This window comes from Chiloscyllium punctatum, chromosome 3, assembly GCF_047496795.1.
Source record: "Chiloscyllium punctatum isolate Juve2018m chromosome 3, sChiPun1.3, whole genome shotgun sequence".
Lineage (NCBI taxonomy): Eukaryota > Metazoa > Chordata > Chondrichthyes > Orectolobiformes > Hemiscylliidae > Chiloscyllium > Chiloscyllium punctatum.
In genome coordinates this window covers 115565443-115580887 of record NC_092741.1, presented here as the reverse complement: position 1 = coordinate 115580887, position 15445 = coordinate 115565443, and the positions used below count along the sequence as shown (strand labels likewise).

Below are 15445 nucleotides of genomic sequence, written 5' to 3'. Positions count from 1 at the left end.
CACTGGCATCCATCTGACAATGCAGAAAATTGCCTAGGTATACCTTGTCCCAAAAAGCAGGAGAAATCTATCCCAGCCACCTACAGACCTATCGGTCTACTGTCAATCATCTGAAAAGTGATGAAAGTGGCCAACAACAGTTGTACCAAGCAGCACTTCCTTAGCAATAATCTTCTTACTGTTTGACTTCCATTAGGGTCAGTCTACTCTTGACCACTTTGCAGTCTTAGTCTAAACATGAACAGAAGAGCTGAATACGAGAGGGAGATGAGAGTAACATCAAGGCAGCATTTGAATGGGCATGACATTAAGGATCTCTAGCAAAATTAGCGTTAATGGGAATCGGGGGATAACTTTTCATTGGTTGCAGTCACACCTAGCACAAGGGCAGATGACTATAATTGTTGGAGATCAGTCACCTCATCCCTTCAGGGGTTTGTCAAGTTAGTATTCTCAGCCCAACATCTTCAGCTGTTTCATAAACAGTCTTCCATCATCATGAGGTCAGAAATGGAGATGTTCACTGATTCTTGCACAATGTTCAGCACCATGTTGAAGCATTCTGTGTTCAAATGCACCAACACCTGCACAACATCCAGGTTGAAAAGTGTCAAAGCAGCATTCGTAGCACACAAATCACAGTCAATGACCATTTCCTATAATTCCATTTCCATCACTCATAGAGACATAATGTCATAGATCTGTGCAGCATGGAAACAGACGTTTCGGTCCAATACGTCCATGCCATCCAGATATCCTAAACTAATCTAGTCCCATTTGCCAGCAATTGGCCCATATCCCTCTAAACCCTTCCTATTCATATACCCATCCAGACACTTTATAAATGTTGTAATTGTACCAGCCTCCACTATTTCCTCTGCAAGCTCATTTCATACCCGCAGCACCTTCTGTGTGAAAAAGTTGCCGCTTAGGTCCCTTTTAAATACTTACCCTTTCACCTTAAACCTACGCCCTCTAATTTTGGACTCCCACATTCTAGGTAAAAGACCTTAGCTATTCACCCTATCCACACGAATTTATAAACCTCTATAAGGTCACCCGTTAGCCTCCGTCGCTCCAGGGAAAGTAACCCCAGCCTTTTCAGCCTCTCCCTATAGTTCAAACCCTGTAACCCTGGCAATATCCGTGTAAATCTTTTATGAACCCTTTCAAGTTTCACAACATCCTTCCTATAGCAAAGATACCAGAATTGAATGTAGTATTCAAAAAGTGGCCTAAACAACGTCCTGTACAGTTGCAGCATGAACTCTCAACTCCTATCTCAGTGCAGTAAAGGCAAGCATAAGAATTCATTTTTCATTACCCTGTCTACCTGCAACTCCACTTTCAAGGAACTATGAACCTGTACCCCAAGGTCTCTTTGTTCAGCAACACTTTCCATTAAGTGTATAAGTCCTGGCCTGATTTTCCACACACACACACACACATCTTGACTCCTTTTGTCATATTGAGAGCTGTTTCCCTCCAGGAATGAAAGGTAAACAACTATTTTGGGCAATTAAATTGGATACCACAGCTGTTACTTTTGGAGGAGGTGGGGTGTGCTGAGAAAGTAAGCAGGCATTGCATTGGGTATGCAGGATTAGTGACCATGACACAGTCATTGTTGATGTAAAATTCCATGTTCACATTGAGAATATCCCATATCGAACTGAATCGAGTTGGCTGAAGACTGGCATCAGTGATGATGAGGGCCTTAGGAGGACACTGAGATGTATCCACACAGAACATCTCAGTACAAATTCAATTCTGTTTCAATTTTGTGTTTTGCACTGATGTGCTGGGCTCCCCCCATTTTGAGGATGGGAATATTTTTGTCGCCTTTGCCAGTGGTTGTTTAACTGTCCACCACCATTAACGTTTGGATGTGGCAGGACTGTGGTCCTGACCTGATTCATTAGTTATGGAATTGCTTTGCCCTTGTGGCCAAGAAGGAACATTCTTTTGTTGATTGCAGGCTTTTTCTTCTTCTGCTGTGATCACGGTTACCCTCAAGCTCACAACATGAAGTCCAGCCTTCCAATCTCCTGCTGACCCCATCAAACTGATGGTCTCTACCACCTCCCCCTAAAGCCCCAAATTCCAGATTTAGCTTCCCTCAAGTGCAGGAAACCATTTCACTGTTACATCTGCTGCAACTTTTGCTGCTGATTTTCATGCTGTCATGCCATCCAACCTGTCAACTTAGTTGGCTATAATTTATGTAAAGGCTGAAAAAACTGTAAACAGATCCTGAATTAAATTTGGTAAAATCTGCATGACCTCAGCCAATCTCAATCTCCTTAAATGGAACAGGAACATAGGAACAGGAGTAAGTTATTCAGCTTGTTAAGAGTGCTTCACCATTCATTCCATGATCAAACAATTCAATGCATTTGAACCAACTCATCTCCACAACTCTGTATGTCATTGGTAATTAGAAAACTATTATTCTTTATCCTAAACATACTCAAAGACTGATCTTTCACAGCACTATGTAGTAGAAAAGTCCAAAGGTTCACAACCTTCTGAGTAAAACAAAAGTAATCTCAAATCAAATGGCAACTTTTCAATTTTTGAATTGTGCCCTATGATTCCAATCAGACCAACCAGGGAAAAATTTTACCTGCCCCTATCCTGTCTATTCCTTTAAATATTTGGCAGGTTTCAATGAGATCACTTTTTATTCTTTGAGAATACTCATTTAGATTATCTAATCTTTTTTCATTGGACAGTCCTGCCATCCTGAAAATAAGTCTAATAAATCTTTGTTGCATTCTTTATTCCTGTACACAAATCCTCTTGCAATAAATACTAACATTCCATTAGCCTTCCTAGCAGCTTACTAAATATACACATTAGTGTAGTGATTGTAACAAGGTCAGCCAGGTAGACCTCATAGAATATGAGTTCCTTGATTGTGCCTGTTAATCTGGTCTAATCATGGAGTCCTGGCTAAAGGATAAAAATTGGGGACTGGCACAGAGGAAGCTGGATCAGCGGCAAGGACTCTTCGTTTGGAAATGAAGTGTGACCAAGTGACAGAACACAGGCCTCTGTGGATTTATTTCACTTGGCCTTCAATGATTTCATATGTGTAAAGATCAGATCCTTATTAAAGGATTGGACACTCTGGAGGCAGGAAACATGTTTCAGCTGATGGGTGAGTCCCGAACCAGAGGACACAGCTTAAAAATAAGGGGTAGGCCATTTAGGACAGAGATGAGGAGAAATTTCTTCACCCAGAGAGTGGTGGGTGTGTGGAATGCTCTGCCCCAGAAGGCAGTGGAGGCCCAGTCTCTGGATTCGTTTAAGAAAGAGTTGGATAGAGCTCTCAAGGATAGTGGAATCAAGGGTTATGGAAATAAGGCAGGAACAGGATACTGATTGAGGATGATCAGCCATGATCATAATGAATGGTGGTGCAGGCTCGAAGGGCAGAATGGCCTATTCCTGCACCTATTGTCTATTGTCTATTGTCAATGTGCGGACTAAATGTGATTACTGATGTGTAAATGTGCATAGGCAACAAATCTAGTTGGAAATATGGAGATTAGCGTTTTCGGTTGGTAACCATGGATGAACCACAGTTCTAATCTAAAATTTCTGTTGTGTAAGGATTTCAGAAGCCTTGAATAACCTTACAGTGATGTCATGGAGCTAGATATCATTAAGCATAAATATCACAGTATGGGCTGAGTTAAAAAAACTACTAAGCTGTGCTAGAATTGTAGAATTCCTACAGAAAAAGGCCAGTTGGTCCATTGAGACTGCACTGACCCTACGAAGAGCATCCCATGTAATCCCACATTTACCACAAAACCTTTGCACCCACAACTCCCCCCTCACCTCCCTCCAAGGCCCCAATGGATCCTTCCATATCTGTCGCAAATTCATCTGCACCTCCACACACATGATTTACTGTATCCACTACACCCGATGTGGTCTCCTCTACATTGGGAAGACAGGTCGCCTATTTGTGGAACATTTCAGGGAACACCTCTGGGACACCTGCACCAACCAACCCAACCGCCCCGTGGCTGAACACTTTAACTCCCCCTCCCACTCTGCCAAGGACATGCAGGTCCTTGGCCTCCTCCATCGCCAGACCCTGACCACACGACACCTGGAGGAAGAACGCCTCATCTTCCACCTAGAATCCTCCAACCACAAGGGATGATTGCAGATTTCTCCAGCTTCCTAATTTCCCCTCCCCCCACCTTATCTCAGTCCCAACCCCCAGATTCAGCACTGCCCTCTTGACCTGCAATCTTCTTCCCGACCTCTCCACCCCCACCCCCTCTCCGGCCTATCACCCTCACCCTCACTTCCTTCTACCTATTGTATTCCCAGCGCCCCTCCCCCAAATCCACCCCCCCTCCCCCCCACCTTTTGTCTCAGCCAGCCTCATTCCTGAAGAAGGGCTTATGCCCGAAACGTCGATTCTCCTGCTCTCGGATGCTGCCTGGCCTGCTGTGCTTTTCCAGCACCACACTTTTCAACCCAGATTTACCATGGCTAACCTACGTGGCCTGTACACAGTGGGGGAATTTAGCATGGCCAATCCACCTAATGTGCACATCTTTGGACTATGGGAGAAAAGTGGAGCACCTTGTGGAAATCCATACAGACACAGGAAGAACAGACAAACACCACATACAGTCACCCAAGGCTAGAATCAAACCTGGGTCCCTAGTGCTGTGAGGCAATAGTGCTAACCATTGAGCCACCATGCCACCCCAGAAATTGAGAGTCATGAGAACACATTGATATGGTCACGCAAAGGGATAGGTTAGTCCTTACCTAACGTAATTAAGAGATCTGAGCCTGGTATATCTATGATTACCACTTATAGGAGAATTTTATATTGGTTTATAACAAATAATACTACTTGGAAGGTCTAAGCCTGCAGACAGTTCTGACTGACTTCTTCCTTACCAGTCTATTTTGAACTCAAATTCATACTGTGGCATCAAACCATACAATAAAAGATTTTTATTCTTTTAATACGAAATAGCTTAACAGTTGCAAATTTGAATCTATATTGACAAAAATCCTTCAAAAGGATTCTTATTCATTGCTAGCTCCTTTTAAGTGTAGCTTTGCTGAGGTATATTTGTTCATCATTAGTTCTGAGATGAAGTTAGAATACAAATGGAAAGAAAAGGCAATTTGAAAATAAATGCAGTATAATAGTGAAAAGTGTTTCATATACATTTACAATTTCATATGCAATTTCTCATTGATAAACATGTAAGTAGCTGGTATGTTGTATTGACAGTATCTTTAAGTACAATACCTTGGGCCCAGGTAGTCCTCTTGATCCAGGTAAACCTGATAGTCCCATTTCACCCTAATGAAAAAAAAAGCCTATTATTGAAATAAGAAAATGTTCAATTTGTGGCCTGGAGTTATACTTTGCAACAATTGGTATGAAATGGATTAATATATTTATATTAAATTTATCAGATCACCATTTTAGTGGTGGCAATGATACATTTATTTTAATCAAGGATGTGTTCCAAATCTTAACATAATTTTAACCGTGCTTAAAATATGTTAAATATTACCATATCTGTGCGCATTTTCTGTCTTCAATATCTTATTTCCTTTAGATATGTTCCCTTGCACTTTTGTACCAACATATTCCAATAATAAAGTCCGAGGCTCACATTTATAATTGAATCTACTATGTAAGCTTATCAAGCTGTAATTACTTTGTCCTGCTACTGGTGTTAAAACACTTCCTATTTTGCATATGATAACATCATAAGAAACAGGAGAAACAGACCATCTTGTCCATTAAGCCTACTTCACCATACAACAGAATCATGGTTGATCTGATTGTGGCCTTAATTCCATTTTACTATTTGCCCCTGGAACTCCTGACTTCCTTGTATCTCAGTCTTGAATATAATCACTGACCCAGACTCCACTGAGGAAAGAATTTCAAAAACTAGCCTCTGAGAGAACAAATTTCTCCTATCTGGGAGTTGTCTCATTTTTAATGAAAGCAAAATGTTGTGGATGCTGGCGATCAGAATTAAAACAGGAAATGCCAGGTCTGGCAGTATTTGTGAAGAGTGAAAAAGAGATAATGTTTGAGGTCCAGAGACTCTTTGTCAGAACGAAAAGTTTGCCCAGAACTTTCTGTTTTCATTCCTTATTTTTAAAGTGTGACCCCTAGGTCTAGATTCAGGCACAAGGGAAAACAGCCTTCAACACATTCTCCATCAAGCCTCTTTAGAAATCCAATTCATTTCAATACGCTCACTTCTCAATTTTCTAAACTCCAATGAATAGTTTCAGGGTTACTATCACAGAGTCTAGCATTTATTTCAGATTTATTAACTGAGTTTAAATACCATCACCCACCATGGTGGAGTGTGAACCAGTGCCCCCAAAGTATTAGCCTGGACCTCTGACATTATCACTTATGCCCTCATCAATAGTTGAGACCCAGAACTGATCCCTGTAATTCTACATTTTCCTGTTACATAATATGTTCATACATCATTCACAATTTTGTGAGATCGAGTCTTATGTTTTAACTTCTTTCTAGAACCAGACTGAATGTCGATTGAAGATTCAAATACACTAACTGGTTCCCTTTTATCCATCCTGTTGTTCTTCAAAAACACTCTAATACATTTGTTGAACATTATTTCCCTTTCACAAATTTATGTTGTCTTTGCCTAAGTATATGTTAAATGTCCTATTTCAACCTCCATAATAGATTCTAACAATTTCCCTATGACAAATACCTGCCTGGTTGGCCTTTATTTTTCTCCTTTCATCTCTCCCCTTTCTTGAACAGTGGTGTTACATGTGTGGCTCTAATCTGTTGGAACTTTTCCAACTTCTCTTAAAAACTAGAAATCAGGCAGTCAGGCAGAAGGAACTTGTTATCTTTTAGTCCCATCAGTTTTCCCAGGACATATCTCTTGTGACTACCATTATTTTAAATTTCTCCCTTCTACATGAAAACACATTCAAAATCCTTGTTCAAGGTCTCTGCAACTTACTTGTCTCCTGTTATAAATTTCATAGACTTATCCTCCCCTGCGAACTTTTTTTTTCCTTTTTATACACTTTGTCACAAGTTTTTAGGGTGGTTCACTGGAAATCAAGCCCTCCTTTTCCTTGAGTCATCATTAAAATTAAAGACTTTTAAATAAGTATGGCAAAGCTTGCACAATTTATCTGATTTTCAGAATCAGGTTGATAGAAAGCTAAGATCACATTTCTATACGAAACAATAATTACTATACAAGTAATTAGAGTCCAGTTACAGGTAAATAGCTACAAACCATCGACATATAGTACTGAACTATAAACTCTCCCTTACATACATGGTGACAGACATACATGAGATGTCGAAAACAAATATGGACAGAGGGAAAACTACAAAAGCAGTTTAATAATCTTTTCACAAGATTTGTTGAGCTCATATTTGCTGATCTAAAGATTTATTCTTGGTTTTCTCCTTTTGAATTGCAGGTTTGCAAGAGGCACAGGTTGGCTGGTTCACCTATGAAAAACAACTGACTCATCATTTAAAAGGCACAGCATTTCCTTCCTGCTAAAGGAAAAATTAACTGGTTTGTTTCAGATTTTAAGTGGATTTAGCCTGCAGAGAACAGAGTTGGTGGAATCTGAACGTTTCTCTCTTATCTTGTTCAAAGGCTACGACAACGGATGAATGGGCACCGCACAACAATCAACAGACAGGAGTGTTCCCTCCCAGTTGGGGAACACTTCAGTGGTCCAGGACATTCAGCCTCAGACCTTCGGGTGACCATCCTCCAATGTGGACTTCGGGACAGGCAGCAGAGAAAAATGGCCGAGCAGAGGCTGATAGCTAAGTTCGGTACCCATAGGGAGGGCCTCAACCGGGACCCTGGGTTCATGTCACATTACAGGTGACCACCATTGCACAATACACACGCACAGATACTCCTACACACACACACTCTCTCACACACATACACACATGGGTACTCCTATACACACATAGACACGGACACACATGCACACAGACACCCACACACACCCTTACAGACACACACACTCCCACACTCATACATGTACCCCCTCACAGACTTAAGACACTCTGCACTCACTACACACACACACACACACACACACACACTCTCACACTCATAACCCCCAACCCAGACAGACAGATACACATAGACAGACAAAGACCCACATGCACACATATATTTTGTGGGGTGAATTTGTACTTGCAGGGTTACATTGTACTTTGCTCAAAAACTGCATGAATTCATGTAAAACTCCATTATCTCACTTTTTAGATTAGAATCAATCCAAACATCATGGCATAGACAGAGAACACAGGGGGCCAACACCTTCAACATATTGTCTAGCTATCACCATTGTTAACAGCTAACCCGAGAATGCAACTTTTTAAAAAAAGGTTTTGTGATTTACACATGAAAGAAGTGAAACTTTCACAGTATTCTAACGGATGAAAGGCTTAACAGACAATCAATTCTTCAATGTATAATTTCAGTTACATCACACTGTAAATTTTTGCTATAAATTCTGTGTGTTAGGATTGAGCCCTCCACTGCCATCTGATGAAGGAGCGATGCTCCGAAAGCTAGTGTACTTTCAATTAAACCTGTTGGACTACAACGTGGTGTTGTGCGATTTTTAACTTTGTACACCCCAGTCCAACACCGGCATCTCCAAATTATGTCAGATATAGACAGGATAGATCAAGTTAATCCTTAGAAGGGTATAAATACAGTAGGAGTATACTTAAGAGAGACAGGAGGGCAAAAAGGGGACATGAGATAGCGTTGGCAAATAGAATTAAGGAGAATCCAAAGGATTTTTACAAATATATTAAGGACTAAAGGGTAACTAGGGAGAGAGCAGGGCCTCTCAAAGATCAGCAAGGTGGCCTTTGGGTGGAGCCACAGAAAATGGGGGAGATACTAAATGAATATTTTGCATCAGTATTTACTGTGGAAAAGGATATGGAAGATATAGACTGTAGGGAAATAGATGTGACATCTTGCAAAATGTCCAGATTACAGAGGAGGAAATGCTGGATGTCTTGAAATGGTTAAAGGTGGATAAATCCCCAGGACCTGATCAGGTGTACCCGAGAACTCTGTGGGAAGCTAGAGAAGTGATTGCTGGGCCTCTTGCTGAGATATTTGTATCATTGTTAGCCACAGGTGAGGTGCTGGTAGACTGGAGGTTGGCAAACGTGGTGCCACTGTTTAAGAAGGGCGGTAAAGATCAGCCAGGGAACTATAGACCGGTGAGCCTGACCTCAGTGGCGGGTAAATTGTTGGAGGGAATTCTGAGGGGCAGGATGTACATGTATTTGGAAAGGCAAGGACTGATTAGGGATAGTCAACATGGCTTTGTGCGTGGGAAATCATGTCTCACAAACTTGATTGATTTTTTGAAGAAGTAACAAAGAGGATTGATGAGGGCAGAGCACTAGATGTGATCTATATGGACTTCGGAAAGGCATTCTACAAGGTTCCCCATGGGAGACTGATTAGCAAGATTAGACCTCATGGAATAAAGGGAGAACTAGCCATTTGGATACAGAACTGGCTCAAAGGTAGAAGACAGAGGGTGGTGGTGGAGGGTTGTTTTTCAGACTGGAAGCCTGTGACCAGTGGAGTCCCACGAGGATCGGTGCTGGGTCCTCTACTTTTTGTCATTTACATAAATGATTTGGATGCGAAAATAAGAGGTACAGTTAGTAAGTTTGCAGATGACACCAAAATTGGAGGTGTAGTGGACAGCGAAGAGGATTACCGCAGATTACAACAGGATTTTGACCAGATGGGCCAATGGGCTGAGAAGTGGCAGATGGAGTTTAATTCAGATAAATGCGGTGTGCTGCATTTTGGGAAAGTAAATCTTAGCAGGAGTTATACACTTAATGGTAAGGTCCTAGGGAATGTTGCTGAACAAAGAGACCTTGGAGTGCAGCTTCATAGCCCCTTGAAAGTGGAGTCGCAGATAGATAGGATAGTGAAGAAGGCGTTTGGTATGCTTTCCTTTATTGGTCAGAGTATTGAGTACAGGAGCTGGGAGGTCATGGTGCGGCTGTACAGGACATTGGTTAGGCCACTGTTGGAATATTGCGTGTAATTCTGGTCTCCTTCCTATCGGAAAGATGTTGTGAAACTTGAAAGGGTTCAGAAAAGATTTACAAGGATGTTGCCAGGGTTGGAGGATTTGAGCTATAGGGAGAGGCTGAATAGGCTGGGGCTGAGGGGTGACCCTATAGAGGTTTATAAAATTATGAGGGGCATGGATAGAATAAATAGACAAAGACTTTTCCATGGGATCGGGGAGTCCAGAACTAGAGGGCATAAGTTTAGGGTGAGAGGGGAAAGATATAAAAGAGATCTAAGGGGCAACGTTTTCACACAGAGGATGGTACGTGTATGGAATGAGCTGCCAGAGGATGTGGTGGAGGCTGGTACAATTGCAACATTTAAGAGGCATTTGGATGGGTATATGAATAGGAAGGGTTTGGAGGGATATGGGCGGGTGCTGGCAGGTGGGACTAGATTGGGTTGGGATATCTGGTCGGCGTGGACAGGTTGGATCGAAGGGTCTGTTTCCATGCTGTACATCTCTATGACTCTATCTTCTGCCTTGGGACTCAAGAACCACATGGCATCGACTTCGACTTCACCAGTTTTCAAATCTTCCGTTTTCCCATCTCATTCCAGATCTAATTCTCCAACTTGGCTCCACCCTCTTGAACTGTCCTACATGTCCATCTTCGTCTCACCTATCCGCTCCACCCTCCCTACCGACCTATCACAATTACCTCCCACCTGCATCCACCTATTGCCTTCCCACCTACCTCCCCTCCAATGTCCCACCTGCATATTTATCTCTCAGCCCTCTTCCTCCTCCACATTCCTGATGAAAGGCGTATCCCAAAACGTCGACTCTCCTGCTCCTTGTATGATGGCTGATCTGCTGTGCTCTTCCAGCTCCACACTTTTCAATTCTGACTCTCCAGCATCTGCAGTCCTCACATTCTCCCAATTGGCATCTCCCTACTACCCTGCAGAAATTACTTTGATCAGTGGCATCCAAGGCATTGACGGTAGCAGTCTGAGTTTGCACGACAGCATTCTGAACTTTCACTACAACCTCTGATCTTTGATGGAATCCAAAAATAAAAGCTACGGCAGTAGGCATCAGATACTTTATCATGGTGGGTTTCATTGATATGTTGGTGCAGGTGCCCACCCACTCCATGATGGGAAGAATGGGCCCCAAGCTCAGTGCAAAGCCCTGTACCATGTGGTCCTGAGACTCTCAATGTTCCTCACATTATATGCAAGCTTTCTGCCAACATTTCAAATACATCAAACATACTGTTGTGTACACCCATCAATATTCTCCTGTAGCCTGGTCCTTTGCAATCCCATCTGACTCCTCTGCAGTAAAACTAGTGTTTGACCTCATTCTCTGATGAGTGGGCACCAAGCAGTATCCTTTATCCTCATCTGAGCTTTTGTGGATCTGCACCCAGAGTCTCACCATATGTGAGTTCCACTTCCAATCTTGTTTTTAAAAGTACATTCAGTGTCAACATCTGAGCTGACGGCTATCATTGAAAAATTGAGTGATGGCATTTAGTCATCAGCTCTGTTTTCTTTCTCAATTCTCTGAATGAGGGGAGTGACAATTGAGAGAGTAAAAGTGTTTGCATTAAAAATCTGCAACCTATAAATCAAACAATTGGGAAGAGGCAGAAATGGGAAGAAAGAAGGAAAATAATAATCTGTATTATCGATTCCTCCAGTCACACTAATGGCCATAGTCTCATGCAGTGCCCCTCCTCATGATGGTCAACAATCCTTTCCACAGTGGTTAAAATACATACAAACTTCTGTTTACTCCTGCTGTCTTCTGTTATTGCCATATGAGGGAATGAAAAGTGTCAAATATTGTCCTGAAATGTGATTGTCTGCTGTTGCTGTCACATGGAACTGCTGCCAATGTGCATAAGTTGTGAGCTATTGATCCAAAGCTTCAATGTTAAGTGTATATAAAATATATGAAGGGTTGAATACTGATATGCAGGGACTGTCTGCAGGTACGTGACAGGGTTACAGTTATAATTAAATGAGAATTGAGTGAAGCATACACAGCAGTTGGCAGATTGTAATTCTTTACCTCAATAATTTGTTTAAGATTGCTAAACTTCTTTCTGCACTGTCTCCATGATCTTGCAGCCACAGACCTGGCATTCAGTTTCAAAGTTATTTCTTCCCATTGACTCCTGAAAGTATTCCAGCATCTCCAACCTTGCAGACACAGGATTTAATTATAACTGTAAAAAAAAGAGTTAACTTCTTTCCAACTCTACTTTAATTCTCTCCCTACTATTCCCTTCACCTTTGGTGGTACTTCATTGTTTTTGTCAGGCTGTGCATGTACATTGATTAATTGAAAACACAAGTAATTTAGTGGTGGTGGATGAAAGGAGAAAAATATTGGGTGTTAGGAAAACAATTCTGTCATGTGGAATTCTATAGAATAAAAAGAGTTGGCTTCTACATGCAAGAAACTGAGGTTCAATTCCCTGGTGTGGAGGACAATTTGTCTTCTAGGCCCAGGGTTCAAGTCCTACCTGCTCAAGAGGATTATAATAACATCTCTGAACAATGTGATTAGAAAATAGGTTAATTCAAGAAAAGGGGGAGATAGGGCTCCCTTGTGGCACAGTTGTAGTGCCCTAATCCGGGACTGGGAGACCCAGGTCTAAGTCCCACTTGCTCCAAAGGTGTGTAATAACATCTCAGAACATATTGATTAGAAAAATAGGTTAATTAAAAACAGACAAGTGTTTTAGTGGTGGTGGTTAACAGGTGAAAGGTTACATGCTGGTTTTGTGGTTTTGAGAAAACCATTCTATTGTAAGTGTAAGGAAAAGAAGGAGGAGCAGCCTCCTGATTAGCCTGAGATCACAAGTGATTAAGAGAGAGTCCTTGCCATAATCTGCAAGGCTGGTTCCTCAAGATGTGTCCCAGAGATGCAAGGAGCTGAGCATCACTACCCTACACATCAAGCTACACAACATTGGAGGTAACAGGAACAAGATTTGGTGCTCAGTCAGCTTTAAGAGCCCTGATTTTATCTGGAATAAAAACTGGCCAGATCACGAATGTTACACCCATTCCATCAGAATGTACTCGCAGAAAGAGAGTTTACACAGATTGTCATTTGTGAATATTTTTTGTATGTGTCATTGTAATTAATTGCTAATAAAAATATAATTAAAAAACAGCTGGCTTCTTATTTGGTGTCATTGCACTGTCCTTAATGGGTTCTGCATGTGAACTGGTATGAAGTGCAAATACAGGTGCTTTAGCGTTGTTGGATAACAAGTGAAAAGTACCTGGATGATCTTGTGGTTGGGAAAAAAATGCTTAATTGAGCGTGATACATAAAATAAGCTGGCTTCTTGGTTTTGCCTGCTATTTGCTGCATTGGTGCAAAGTCACCGGTGGCCTCAGCATGCTGTGGCTCACAACTTTCTCACAGTTGTGACAGTGCATCTCCAAGGTTGGAAGAAACCATGAGTTTATATACACATTTCTACAGATGGCAGACCATTGGACCAGATCACAATGCAACTCTTTGTTGGTGTGGTTCCAAAGACCACTGAAGATTTCTGTGTACTCTGCGGTGGCAAGAAGTTTGAAGCTCTGAGGAAGGGTCACTGGACCCAAAACATTAACTCTGATTCTTTTCCATAGATGTTGCCAAACCTGCTGAACTTTTTCAGCAATTTCTGTTTTTGTTACAATCTGATATCACTTAGCTGGTCAACTGGGCAGTGCAATGGCAGATGGAATTTAATCCCCATAATTGTGAGGTAATGCTTTTGGGATATATAATAAGAATTCACACAATGAATGATAGGTCCCCAGGGAATACTGCGAAACAAAGGGACATTGGTGTGCAAGTCCATTGATCCGTGAAGATGTCAGCACAAGCAGACAGGTTGGTGAAGAAGGCATATGGAATGTTTGCCTTCATTAGCCAAAGTATAGAATATGGGTGGTGGGAAGTTTCTTTGCAACCTTATAGGGCATTGATTAGGACACAAATGGAATACTGTGTGTGCAGTTCTGGTTGCCACGCCAGCAGAAGGATGTGATTACATTGGTGCAGAGGAGCTTCACCAGGACTGGAATAGAAACTCTCAGTTATGAGAGCAGACTGGATAGGCTGTTTTATTTTCCCTGGAGAAGAGGAGGCTGAGGGAGGGATCTGACTGAGGTATCCAAAATTATGAGAAGTATAGGTAGATTGTGAGAACCTCCTCCCCATGGCAGATCTGTCTAAGACCAGAGGGCATACGTTCATGGTGAGGAGTAAGTGGTTTAGAGTGTATGTGAGGAGATACATATTCACCCACGAGATGGTTGAAATATGGAATGCACTGCGTGACAGGGTGATGAAGGTAAGCACTCTAGCAAATTTTAAGAAGCACGTGGATGAGTACTTCAAATGCCAGTACATTATAGACTATGGAACAAGTGTAAGTAAATGGGATTAAAGCAATTTGATGTTTGTTGGTCAGCATGGTGGGCCAAAGGACCCATTTCTAAGATGCATCACTCTATGTTTCTATATGTTTCCTTAGATAGTCATCAAGTCATAGAAATGCACAGCATAGAAACAGACCCTTCGGTCCAACTTGTCCATGCCGAGCAGATATCCCAACCCAATCTAATCTCACTGGCTAGCACCTGGCCCATATCCCTCTAAACCATTTCTATTCATATACCCATCCAGATGCCTCTTAAGTGTTGCAATTGTACTAGCCTCCACCACTTTGTCTGGCAGCTCATTCCATACACGTAACACCCTCTGAGTGAAAAAGTTGCCTCTTTGGTCTATTTTATATCTTTCCCCTCTCACCCTAAACCTCTACCCTCTAGTTCTGGACTCCCCGACCCCAGGGAAAAGACTTTGTCTATTTATCCTATCCATGCCCCTCATGATTTTATAAACCTCTATAAGGTCACCACTCAGTCTCCGACGCTCCAGGGAAAACAGCCCTAGCCTATTGAACCTCTCCTTATAGCTCAAATCCTCCAACCCTGGCAACATCCTTGTAAATCTTTTCTGAACCCTCTCAAGTTTAACAACATCTTTCCGATAGGAAGGAGACCATAATTGCACGCAATATTCCAACAGTGGCCTAAGCAATGTCCTATACAGCCGCAACATGACTTCCCAACTCCTGTACTCAATACTCTGACCAATAAAGGAAAGCATACCAAACATCTTTTTCACTATCCTATCTACCTGTGACTCCACTTTCAAGGAGTTATGAACCTGCACTCTAAGGTCTCTTTGTTCAGCAACACTCCCTAGGACCTAGATAAGGGCACTAAAACAG

The 15445-nt window shown here is 41.9% G+C and overlaps 1 protein-coding gene across 1 annotated transcript in view; it reads right to left on the bottom strand.

Annotated features, from left to right (window-relative positions):
* col21a1 (collagen, type XXI, alpha 1) overlaps positions 1–15445 on the bottom strand; it is a 448863-nt gene that overhangs the window by 131201 nt on the left and 302217 nt on the right. Inside the window, exon 20 of the mRNA XM_072549080.1 lies at positions 5300–5353. Within this exon, the coding sequence (XP_072405181.1) occupies positions 5300–5353 (54 nt within the window). The remainder of the gene's footprint in view (positions 1–5299; positions 5354–15445) is intronic.